The 12805-nt window shown below is 50.2% G+C and overlaps 1 protein-coding gene across 1 annotated transcript in view; it reads right to left on the bottom strand.

The window, feature by feature from the left end:
- The window catches only part of Zfhx3 (zinc finger homeobox 3), a 155784-nt gene that overhangs the window by 41492 nt on the left and 101487 nt on the right, over positions 1 to 12805 (bottom strand). The window contains exon 4 of the mRNA XM_041650527.1: positions 4326 to 4433. Within this exon, the coding sequence (XP_041506461.1) occupies positions 4326 to 4433 (108 nt within the window). The remainder of the gene's footprint in view (positions 1 to 4325; positions 4434 to 12805) is intronic.

Raw genomic sequence — 12805 nt, 5'->3', positions numbered from 1 at the left:
GCAGACGACAACAAGAGGTCATGTTCAAGTTTCAAAGGAGAAAAACCACAGAGTTGGACAGTGGAAATGGCGGTCCATTAGCAGACGCTTGGCTTCGAGGAGCCTTCGCATGCTACCCCGCCCCACCCCCACCTACTGGCCTGCACATTGACTAAACATGACCCTGCTTTTCAACGGAATACATACATACAGACAGACAGACAGACAGACACACACACACACACACACACACACACACACACACACGCCACTGCTCAGCCCTGTGGAGTTGACCATGTTTCACAGACAGGACCCCAGGCCTCCATAACTAAGTCCCATGACCAACGGTTACTCAGTAGCTAATGGCCTTCCTAACTTCACACCCAGAGCCCTCCTTTCCACGTCCACAACCTGCTTTCGCTGAAGTTTGTTTTAACGAATGTGTGCACACTGAGCACACAAACATGTCAAGGTGCGCATGTGGCAGTCAGAGTTGGTTTTCTCCTTCCGTTGGGGGAGAGGGGTCCTGGCGATGGAACTCAGGTCAGCAGGATCGCTGGGCAAGTGTTTTACCAGCTGAGTCATTTCGCTGGCCCAGCAGACGATCCAGGTCATCCTGAACATGCTGGTCCAAGCTGGGTTCCCATTTTCACTGTACAACTTTGGGAATCTACTCCTTATGCTTGGGTCAGTGACCATAAACCAGATCAAGTGCTTAACTAAGAAGCCCATTCCTGGCTGGGCAGTGGTGGTGCACACCATTAACCCCAGCACTTGGGAAGTAGAGGATCAGGAGGATCTCAGTGAGTTCGAGACCAACCTGCTCTACAGAGTGAGTTCCAGGAGAGCCAGGACCCACACAGAGAAACCCATTCCTGTCCTAGGTTTAGGAAAGCAGGATACGATTCTCAATCTGCCTGTGCACTTCTGTACCCTGCCTGAGCTTACTCAGCCTGAGCGTCCGAGCCTGCAGAACCGCACAAGTGGAGGGGTAGCCGTGTACTCGCTTTCAGAGTAAGAGCGAGAATCGGTCATGCTTCTGTCGGGAAAGCGGTCTTGGTACACAGGGAACCCGATGGCAATTGGGATGGAGCATCAACAGCTGTGACTGGCACTTGCCACAGAAGCCCTGCCCACCTAGCTGGGAAGAAAAAAGTACCTGGGCACCTGTCTATGCCAGGCAGGTCAGATGGGAAGCCTCCAGGTTTAGCCAGTTTCGGAGTCAGAGTGCCCATGATGAATTCTTTCAGGGCTAATCTTGTTCCTTCCCAGCCACATGTGGCTACTTTGTATTCATTAAAATGAAACAAAACTTAAATGTTACTGCCTCTGAGTACAAGCTCAATACAGACATTGGACAGTCTGGTCATCATACAAGTTCCTGTAATGTTATTTTGACAACAGGCATCCTGATAGCCCAAGGACAGTGTCATGTACCCTGAAAACAAAAGCCTCCCCTAAACTTGTGGTCCTTGGAACTCTGCCCAGTGCCTCACAGGAGCTCAGGGACGAAACTGCTGGTCCCTCTCTGACCGATCACATGTGGATTTCGTCTCAGGGCCATCCACAACGGAAATTGCCAGTCCTCATCCCATAAAAAGCAACAGAAGACAACAAAAAAATCTTCAAGATTATCCATTCCTACACAAAGCCCCAAACTACAAAATCAATAGATAGGGAAGATGCCACTATCCAGACCCCTCTGAAACATTAGTCTGCATCAGCAGCAGTCAGTCACTGGTCATCATAGCAAACTGGGAAATCATTGTTTACTTGTTTGCGGGAGGAAGCGGACCCCAGCATGCTCAATCAGATTGCAACAGCTCAATTTAGGAAACAATTGAAAGACATGCAGACTTTTTTTTTTTCTAATTGCATTTTTTTTTTTAAACAAAATACTAAGCATCCAAAATGACGGTTTCAGTGGCTGGCACCTGTATCTATTCCAAGATCAAATTAGCTCCAAGTGCTTCAAGAAAGCCTGCCATTACAAACTCGGAAGCCAGGGACAGAGCTATGCTTCGGTCAGAGGAGGGTCATTTGAAGGTGTCAGCAAGGAAGCCCACCTTCTTCCTTTGCTTCTCTGTGCATCTGGCAAGGTGTGCCCTGAGTCATTGTTCCTCCATGTCTTCTGGAGGCAAAGAGCGAGAGGTGGGCCCATTGCGGGGATGAACGCGGACAGGAGAGCCTTGTTAGGGACATGAACTCTATGGTTCTCGCTGTACACCCTTTAGTGGCCTCCTGGTTGCTGAGCATGTCCGCTGGCGCTAAGATGGAAGATGGTGTTCACTCTGAATCATGTACACCGGACTAGTTTAATTGAACTGACCGACCTCAACAAGCCTGCCCTATACAGGTTGCACGGATGTGAAAAGCACATCAGAAGCTGGCAGTGCAGGGTGTTGCACATAGTAGGAGCTTTGCAACAAACCATTCTTTTATAATGTGTTCAGCACCCACATGGGATGCAAGAAACACACAGCAAATATCAGTGACAAGACGTGGCTGTATGCTGCTTCTGCTACCTTTTCAAAAAGTCTTAGAAGCCACCGCCGTGGGCCGTTGGTTTCATGTTCAAATGGAGAAAGCCAAGAGACATGGCTACTGTTCTGCCTCAGTTTTGACTGGCTGGTAAACAAACTCCGGACACAAAGCTGACCATGCTCCTGGCTTCCTTCTGAGCTTCCTGTATTAGGACAACACGACACTGGGAACTGCTCTTAACCTCTCTCATTTAAATAGGAAGGCACGAAGAGGTTAAGAGACTCAGTACTGTCACCCTGCAAATGACAGGGTTGTGACCAGAAACCAAGCACCCAGATCATGCGAACACCCAGGTGACCTTGAAGGTCACTGGAGCCTTTAGAATGTGCTCCCCTTGGGGCACACGATGCTTGGTGACTGTATACACTGCCTATTTCTATTTCTCACCTCAACAGTTTAGGCAAAACCAGGGACTTAACACAGGTAGAGACACCTCTCCCTGCATCCAAGGGGACCTCGCTCACTGATGACCGCCCCTTCCTCCCTGGCTCTCCCCTCAAACCCTCCCAGGGAATCTGACCCTGACCCTCAGTTATATGGCAAGATCCAGCTAGAAACTCCACAGAGCCTACTTCAAAAAGAGGACTCTGAGCCACAGGGACCGTGAAATCCACCTGGCGCACCCCTCTGCTCCCTCAGGGAGCTTCCTCCTCCTTACGCCTATCCCCAGAGTCTGGAAGCCTCCCAAACTTTACTTTTCTAGGCCACACAGCCCTGACTTCCGCAGGCTCGTCACAGGCAGGACTTCTCGGCCGTCAGTCATTTTCATTGCTCTCCTCTGGCCTCTCTCCAAGATTCTGTATCTTGTTTAAATAATGAAGGCCAACCCCCCAACCCTCAATATGATTTAAGAACAGTCTTGCCTAGAAAAGTAACAAAGGCCTAACCAATACAGACTCGAGAAGGTAAATATTTTTCTTTAAAAAAAAAAATCAAAGAATTATAATACTGAGCATGGTGGTGAGAATTAGGTTGACCAAACAGAATAATTTCTGGTGCTTGTCGCAGCATTTCCTGTTAGCATTGTGACGGTGTCTGCGGGACTTATCTGCCCAGTAAACCCTCTCAGAAATGACTCAGCGCCTCCTCCGAACCCCCGAGCTTTTCTTCTGTCTCAACTCTTCTCTCCTCAGGATAGAGATCCTGTCATCTTGAGAAATGGCCGTTCTCCTCTCTTGGCACTGGCTTTTCCAGAAATAGCACTTCCTGCCCTGGCTCCTTCAATTTGTTCTGCTTTTGCTAAAATGTTCCCCCACCAGACTACACCGCTGTCCCTCTGTGAAGGGGAATGCTGGGAAGAGTGTGAAGGCCCTTCTCAGGTCCCCAGATGCAGAACAGTGCCCACCCTCTGCTGCTTCTGGTAAGCTTGAGGCTGAGAATCAGGGGTGACCTCAACCAAAATGTCTTTGATGGGCCTTCAACAGAAGGAGGAGGACAAGAAGCACAAGGCGACAACGCTGAGCAGCTGCCCAAGAAACGGCAGATGCCCGGTGCTCGATAAGAAGGGTGCTTAGAAAAGAATATGGAAAAGAGAAAGGAAAACGGAATGAGGATGTTTGCCTTTAACCCTGGCAAAGGCAGGGGGAATCTCTGCGAGTTCAAGGCTAGCCTGGTCTTTACAGCGAGTGAGATCCTGACTCAAAGAAGAAAGAACAAAAAGAGGGGACCTAACAAAACTCCCTCTCTGGCGTGCTGAGAGCGCATACTTTGGAAGATGAGCTGAGGGGTGGGTCCGTTTCCCCGGCACAGCTTCGTTTCTCCCAGGGAGAAGGCCTGGGGCCAAGGACGGACATGCATACTACCTGCCCGCTTGTTCTGGCCCTCCTCGCCGCCGCTCCCCTGGTCTTTGGCCAGCTCCTCTGGGTCAGCGGGTGCTTCACTGGGTCCTTCGGCATCTTCAACGGCTTCTTCTGAAATACAGAAAAGCAGAGATGTCAAGGATAAAGCTGGGAAGGTGATGAAGGACTCACTCCTCACCCCACAAAGCACAGATGTTGGTGACTCTGCCCTTCCTGTCTCTCCTGTGGCCCAGTGGGGCTGAGGGTGTGTCCAGGGACAGAGCAGCAGTGAGGCCTGACTGGTGCTAGATGTGTGCCAGAAACTTCCAAATAGACTCTGAGGGGCACGCCTGAGCTCTCTCCAAGCAAAGCGGTTGCTTACTGAACTCTGGCTGGAGACTAGATCAGACCGGGTGGCCGAGTCCTCCCTGGCCCGGCAGTGTCTATATATGTGCCTGTAGTCACTTACGTTCTGAAAAGTCACAGAACATCAGTGATATGTTTTACTGGTATAGGATATTCTAGAAGCCTGATGGGAGAGGCACAGTGGAATGGCCACTGCCCAAGGTCGGCTGGCTATGGAGCCAACCGCTTCTGCCCAAGGCAAGAAGAGAAGACTCTGTAGTGATGGGATTTGATCCCTGGTCTCCTGACCGCTCTTAATGGGAGTGAGTTGAGAGAAAGACTCAGGGCTGGAGGATGGCTCAGCACTCTGCAAACCTGGCCGGTTGAGTGTGAGCCCCAGATTCTCCATAAAGATAGGAGGAGAGAACCAAGCCCATAGAACTGATCCCCTGATCCCTAACCTCCATACATGTGCTCTGGCGCAGGTGCTCACATGTAGCGAGCTGAGTGGTGTCACACCTGATGGAGATGTATAATCAACTCCTGAGACGGCTAAGGCCTGACCTATGCTATGATCACGCAATGATTATCAGCTGCCTGCATATGCGTGAACCTATGGGCAGTGCCCACCTGGCAGTTCGGAGTTGGCAGCCCATGCCTACTTAAGGGCTGGGAGAGGTTTGCCCGGGGAGAGAGGAGAGAGAGAGAGGAAAGAAAGAAGAGAGAGGAAGGAGAGAGAAGAGAGAGAAAGAGAAGGAGATAGATTGCTGTGAATAAAGTCCTGGAATAAACTGCAGTGAGAAGAGCTCCGGTGGTCGCGTCATCCTTGCGGGACGAGGGTGGCCGTGACACTCACACAGGTACACTACACACACACACACACACACACACACACACACACACGTACATTACACTTACACAGACACCTCATTTTTAAAAGACTAAAGCAAACAGTCAAGGCAAAAATCTCTTGAAGCGATGGAGAAACTGCCATGCACCTCCTGGGTTCAGAAGCACGAGAACACACAAGAAGCTCGGACCAGACTCAACGAGAGCCAAGACCAGGACACAACCTAGGGACTGGGGTTCTAGCCAGTGCCACCATCAGATTCTCCAACCACAGCCTGCTTTGTAGGTTGCTTTGTTTTGGAGACAAGGTCTCACACTGTGGCCCAGGCTGGCCTCAGATGGACCTTTAAATAATTCAGGTGTTATACCTCCTGACCCCCGCCCCCCGAACTAGCCTCTAAGTTCTACCCCACAGGAGGAGGGAACAGTCACTGCAACTCGTCTTTATGGGTTTCCAAAATACTCAAGGCCAGGAGTATTCTAGAACTGTGTTTTCCTAAGTCTTCTAGAAAGATGACAGCGTATCGATGTACCAACAGCAGAGAGCCCCAGAGACAGAGGCACGGGAACTGCTTATCCACGTCACCTCGGGGCTCTATTTTTCCTGTGGTCTTTGTTGGCTCATTGCACAGAAAAGTTAATGGTGTCTCCTGGCCTTACCTTTAGTTCAAACAGACAAAAATCGGGCATTCACGGCTTGACATTCAGTAAATATACCACTCAACATCAACACCATACAGTCTTGTAGAGAAACAAACAAACAAACAAAAAGCTTAAATATGAGAGGGCAAAACAAGTAAGTTGTACCAAAAGATACACATGTCATCTTGTGTCCAGGTAATATGTTCTCTGCACATTGATGCTTTTGATAGGATGGTTATAAAATTCATCTTTAATGGCAATACCAGCAATAAGTTAACCAGTACTAAACTGGGCATATGCACACTCGCTAGGCATCTTAAATATGTTCCATGGCACAAATCATTCGCAGGATTGAAAGATTCACTTCATGGGATTGGGCAGAGCTGGCCCAATGGGCACACTGTCACCTCAGATGGAAACAGGCCGGCTCTCACAATGGACAGCTCCCCATACAGTGAGAAATCATGTACCTTTACTTCAGGAGGTGATTATTATTATTATTATTATTGATTTTTGTTCAAGATGTAAATCCACTCGAGTTTCTAGGCTTCGCTTTATCATCTGTACGTATACACTAAGAGAATGCTGTCTGTGTGCTCTAGGAAGAATGATTAAGGAACTTAGGAACAAGCCAGATCCTCTTACAGGGGACTAGCGTCCTCACCCCAGTTTAAAAAACAACAACAACAACAACAACAACAAAATAAGAAATAGGTCTCCTTTAGTCACAGGAGTCTCTGCAGTTCCACCTGTGACCTACAGGTGTCGCCCTCTGCATGGCAAGGCCCAGGAGGGCAACTGGCTGGGAGGCAGACAAGTCTGGGCTGCCTAACCTGAGCATGTGGAAGTAATACACATCTCTAAGCGAATGGCCTAGTCCTGAGGAAATAGAATAGAACATTCATAAGCAGTTACACCATCTGTCTTCATACCATCGTCATCAACAGAGAGAGGGTAAAGGCTCTTTAACATGGATGAAAGCCCAGGCTGACACTGACCGGAAACCTGTGAGAGCTGAATACCAATAAAGGTAGAGAAATGATTAAAAAACAGGGATAACAACTGCAAATCTGTCTGGACAGCCCAGGCTCCTGATGCTTTGCAGACAGGGTGTGTCTTTACTGGTCCCAGGAGTGTTTTTTTAATGCAAGTTTTTCTAATCAAAGGCCTGGCTTGGGCACCCACAGGGAAGGGCTGGTCGGTCTCCAGGCCCCTGGACATGAGTGTTGGGCAAGGGTGCAGGAGCCTCTGGGTCTGGACCAGAGCCTGACCGCTGAGCTGGGGCCGCCTGTTAGTTCCTCATGTACTGACAGGGTGTGGAATGGAGGGGCAGTTTTCCTATAGATCATCCCGACCCTGTGTGGTGGCAACTGGCCGGGGTCATCGAAGAGGCCATGTTTCTGGTTTTCCTTCTGTAGTATCAGCTACAGAGTGATGGCGGGAATGACTGAAGGCATGGGCTGGCGATAGGTTTTATCTGGAAAATTCTGTCCATTGCCGCGAGGAATACATTGTTCTCTTCCAACCAACACTCACAACAGCCACCATGAAGCTCAAGCAGACACACAACCGGCTTTCCCTGGAAGCATTAAGGAAATGATCACCACATCCTAACTGCAGCACAGCAGGAATGCTTTCTCAAGGGTGTGTGGCAAGACCTGGGCAAGGAGGGCACTCCCCACCCCAGCCCCAGTTCTCAGAAGGAGGCAGCAGGTCCAAGGCATCCAGACCACTCTGGTTTAAAAAGATACCAGAGGTGGGGCCGCCACAATGCTGCAGGAGCCCAGCTTCATGGTCGTGCCCACTTGGGCCCTCAAGTTAGAGTACTCCTGCCTGCCTGCCTGCCTGCCTGCCTGCCTGCCTCCATTGCCAATGTGAAACCCAGAAAAGGAAACTGATCATACGGTCTCCGGTCTCCATTTCCCCAGGGCTGTGATAGTAAACAAGATGAAGCCGAGGGCTTCATGCCTGCTAGGCAGACACTTGACCAGCGGGAGCTCCACTGTGGCCCAAAAGTGAAGGAAATCTTGAAAACTAACAAGGCCTTCCAGTGGTACCCTCTGCCTCTCTTTCACTGCCACATAAAACATGGCCTACGGCCTCGGAGCAAACTAGAAGCCTATTTGCTTTGTTTGTTTTTGTTTTCTAGACAAGGTTTCTCTGTGTAGCTCTCACAGTGCTGGATCTAGCTCTGTAGGCCAGGCTGGCCTCGAATTCACAGAGATCTGTCTGCCTCTGCCTCCCGTGCTGAGATTAAGGGTGTGTGCCACCATTACCCAGGAGAAACCTATGACTTGATTGCCTCTTTCTGACAAATCCCAGGCCCTCCTTCTCAGGGCGGAGCCAGGCAAGCCTGCTCCAATCACTCTCAACTTCCTGTGAGCAGCGAGGCACCCCTGGCCCAAGAATCCCAGCAAACAGACGGACCCTCAAAGAGGCACGGACCTAGAAACGTCTCCCACAAATGCTCTCTCTAGCCCCTGACCATTGGCCTCCTGACCAAGGTGACCCGAGATTCTCCTCCTGTGACCTCTCCAGTGGAAGGAACCTGGGTCAGCTGCCAACCCTGGGGATCTGGAGGAGTTTGGGGAGCAACCTGGAAGCTGGTGCGTGCAAGGAGTGTGAGCTAGAAGCCAAACCCAGAAAACAGCGTCATTATGAGGTTAGCATTCCACCACGGCACACGCTTCCCAGATAGTTCACCCACGAGAGCATTTGGGTTAAAAAAAAAAATACCATTCCTCCCCGCCAAAGAATGGGTCTAGTGACGTGTCCACTGGGGGTATTTTACACATCGCTTCCAGGCTTGAAGGAAAGGGGAGCCAATCAATGATTATAACTAATCCCTCTGTTCCTACCTCTTAACAGGATAATGTAGATTAATTCAAACCTGACAAAGCCCCCACAGTGCCTTGATATGATAGAAATTTGGAAATTCTCCTAAGAATCAGGGTGTCTGTACCCAAGGCTCTCGCACGAACATGTTCCTTAAATAACACACCAATCTGTGATCCCCGAAGAATGAAATTGTTCCTTCTCTTTTCCGGGGGTGGGGTGGGGGGATGCTTGGGGGGGGGCGGAGGGGGATAGAGTTTGCCTGTCGGCGGGCTCAAGAGCTGAGAAACATTAGCTGTCACGAGCCACAATCAAATCAGGTTTGAAATATTTAGCAGTGGCTCGGAAAATGCGCTGGTGCGGTGCTGACAGGCGAGGTGTGCAGACGCCCGCTCTCCATTATAATGGAAATACCAGGCCCGTTCTGAATATGTATAACCCAGAAAAATGTATTGATTTTTCATTCGGCATTAAAAAAAATGAAATAGCCTGCAGCTGTCAAAAGCCTTTTGTTAAAAGCCCATCCTTCCTGGAATGAGGTTTACCAGAAACAAGTTTTAATTGTATATGGGACCTCTTCTTTGAAAAAACAAAATAACCAATCTGCTTACTTTAAAGGCAGGGTTAAGGCTTTTGCCTTGCTGCCTTCCTCCCGTCTGCAACCTAAATTAACAGAAGGAATGGCCACCTAGGCAGGTGGGAAGCACCATGCACTCTGACCAGCGGAAGTGACCCAGGCGCCGAGGGTGGCAGTTACGGGGGATGGTTGGTTGGTGGTGGGTAGCAGGAGGGACTTGAGCTATGCTTTGTCCTCTTGTCCCTCTTCCTTGGGTGGGAGCCTTGGGCTCATGCGCTATCTGCCCAGCCAATCGCTTCCGCTCTCTCAGCCTTGGTTGGCACAGGGCAAGGCGAGGAACAGCCTGGTGTATCTAGTCCTCTCAGCCTTTTCTTATCAGTGGGAAACCTCTACTGGGTACAGATATTATGCAAAGTGTGCACGCTTTATTTTGCGAAGGAGATCAAACCCCACAGCATAAAAGATAACTGCTAAGGCCCGGGCCATTTGCTTCAAATAAAATCCACCCCCACTTTACCCCCCACCCCGTGTTAAGATTCTGACACGCAACAGAAACTTGTAACAGGTTGTGATGCTCAATGCTGACCGGCAGATGGCTGTTCTGTTGTCAGTTTGTTAATTCTCATCCTTGTCTTCTCCCTCCAATCTAATGGTGATGATGCAGGAAGCGACAACCACGAGGGTGGAGCAGAAAACTACATCCTTCTCCCTCCTGGACATTCTGGCACCTTCCCTGAAAGGTGACCCAAGGCATTACACCAGTAGGTGCCTCTCCGAGCCCCTGGGCTGTGTCTGTACTGCGGTCACACACTAGTCCTGAAGAAGCTATAGCGGCATTCCCAAACACGGCCACTTACCCAGTTACTCACAGACTTCCTCCCATCCCCGACAATCTGTCTGGAAGCTGCCTGAGGGGCAACTCAGAGCACTGAAGTCTTCTAGGTAACAACTCCTCAGCTCCAGGAACATTCCCTGAAAACAGGGTAACAGGGTACCTGCCCACCACAGACACAAATCCTTGTCTTCGCATCTCTGGTCCTCAGCGTCTCTGTGAAGAGTGTACACCCTCACCGGCACATGGAGAAGAGGGCATCCGCACATCTCCCTGGGAGTAGTTACCTGAGGGTTCTAATTTTTAAACAGCTGAACAACTTTGTCTGTTTTATTTTGTACTTCCTATAGATTCATCAAGGAAAACAGCAACGGGGGTGGGGGGCAGGGGATGGGGGTCGGGGAGGGGAGCATCTATCATAGTCCAGGCAGGAAAACTTCACAACAGAGCCAGAAAGGGGCAGGAGGGGGCTCCCTCTCCAGGCCATCATTGCCTTGGCCGTTTTACCCAGGTAAGCTCTGCAGGTTTGCCAAGGACAGCCGTCCAGCAGCCGGGAGAGCCGTGGGGGCCCAGGCCAGTGTTCCTACATGTCGTTTTCTCACCTTGGTGGGTGAAAAAAAGCAAAGAAGAAAGAAACTAGTCAAAGTCATGACACACTGTTTATATAAAACCACCTTCTCAGAGACGACGTTTATAAACACATTCCAGCCCACCAGAAGCCGGGAAGACGTGGACAGGAAAGGACCTGGGAGGACGTGGAGTGGATCAGCCCTGGGCTGCTCTCCAGTGAGAGGCTTCTTCTCCTCTGGGTCTTTGAAGTGACTGTTTGACTTAGGAATTCTCTGCTCTGTGCTCTGCTCATTCAGCAAAGACACCTGGGGGCTGCACCTGGAGATTCTGGAGGCCTCTCGAAAGGTCTAGGTATGGGGCTACCACCCTCCCAGAGGCCTCTGGGAAAAGCTCCGTGGAAGGTGGACAATGGAGGAATCCAGCCTCCTCGCCACCGCCCTGACCTCCTTTCTCACCCCCACCCTACCCACCTGCCTTCTGGCACTGGGCTGGAAGAATCGCCACTCAGAAGGCAACTCTGGGTGTTATTAAACATGACTAATTGGGGGCGAGAGACCATTATGCTTTTGTATATCTGAAGATCCTGCCACTGTTTACAGAAGCAAGAAAAATGGGGGCTGTGCAGCACGCAGCAGCCTGGGAAGGCTCCTCGCTTTGCTTCTGCACTGACTTTTATTCAGACTGGTGCAGCCACGGGGCAGAATCCTTGTAGGTCCAGAGCCCGTGGCCTTGCAGAGAAAATTCCCCTCTCTGAGCCATCCCTCCTGCGGGAGCAACACTGAACAGGAGTTAAGAATGCTGCCATTGTGTGGCCAGGACGGGCCCTGCCATTTTTCCTCTCCCAGGCAAGGCCACTTGGTCATTTGAACAGTTTGTCAAAAACCACACTGGAATTAAGGGGGTGGGTGGGGGTCAAGAGAGGAGAAAAAAGGGAGGAAATGCCGAGAGCCTGCACTGCACCGGGTCCCATTTATCTGTGTGCTTCAGTGAAAGCACCTGGGCAGCCCCCTGCAGAATCCCAGAAAGGATAAAAGGGAACGAGCAGTGACAAAGCACAGGAACGAATGTGCCTCGGACTCGCCTGGTGGCGATTCACAGGGAAGCAAAGAAAATAACGGAGAGGTGTGAGCTCCAGTTTGTAAAATACAAACCCAGGCTCTGAAATGGCCTCAGCACACACGGTAAACAAGAAGCCCGGGTTTCTTGTTTCCCAAGGAAACTAAGTTCAGCAGAGACGCGGTCCCTGGGTTTCCACAGAGCTCTGGCTGCGGCTGCTGCTTTCACACATGAAGTGTAAAAAAGGCAAATTCCCTGAGAATGTTTGTGGCGGAGCATGATGTGATTGTGCTGTCATTTATGGGAAATAATCGCAGACCCATCTCTCCCTTTCCCCCCCATTTTCCAGTCCAAATAACCATGAAAAATTACACTTCAATGTCAGTGCCGTGACAAAGGAGGCGCGCTCTCTGGGAGCTTAGTGGATTTGCGGGGTTTTGTTTCTGTTTTTCTTTCTTTGAGGGGGGGAAAAGTTACCTACCTACCTACCTTCAATTGTATTTCGTTTAAAACGTGACCTAACAAATGCATTTCGACACGTATCTTTCTCTTGCTCTCCTTTCTTTTTAAATGCCACTTTGCAGTTTAACCTCACACCAAACTGGAATATTCTGGAAAGTAGAGGCATGCAAAACAGAAGGTCCTTGATACCAAGAGAGGTGCCCCTCTCCAGGCAGTTAGTTGAAAACAAAGTCGCTGGGAGAAAACACTGATTGCAGCGCAGCACGCTGCTTGGGAAGAGAGGACAGAGGCAGGGGTTGCAAGTCTGCAGGACATAGCATTTGCGAAGGAAAGGTC

Source organism: Microtus oregoni, unplaced genomic scaffold, assembly GCF_018167655.1.
Source record: "Microtus oregoni isolate MIOR12 unplaced genomic scaffold, Mior012 000004F_ref0000308, whole genome shotgun sequence".
Lineage (NCBI taxonomy): Eukaryota > Metazoa > Chordata > Mammalia > Rodentia > Cricetidae > Microtus > Microtus oregoni.
The sequence above is the reverse complement of the archived record's forward strand: the minus strand, read 5'-3'. Positions and strand labels throughout refer to the sequence as shown.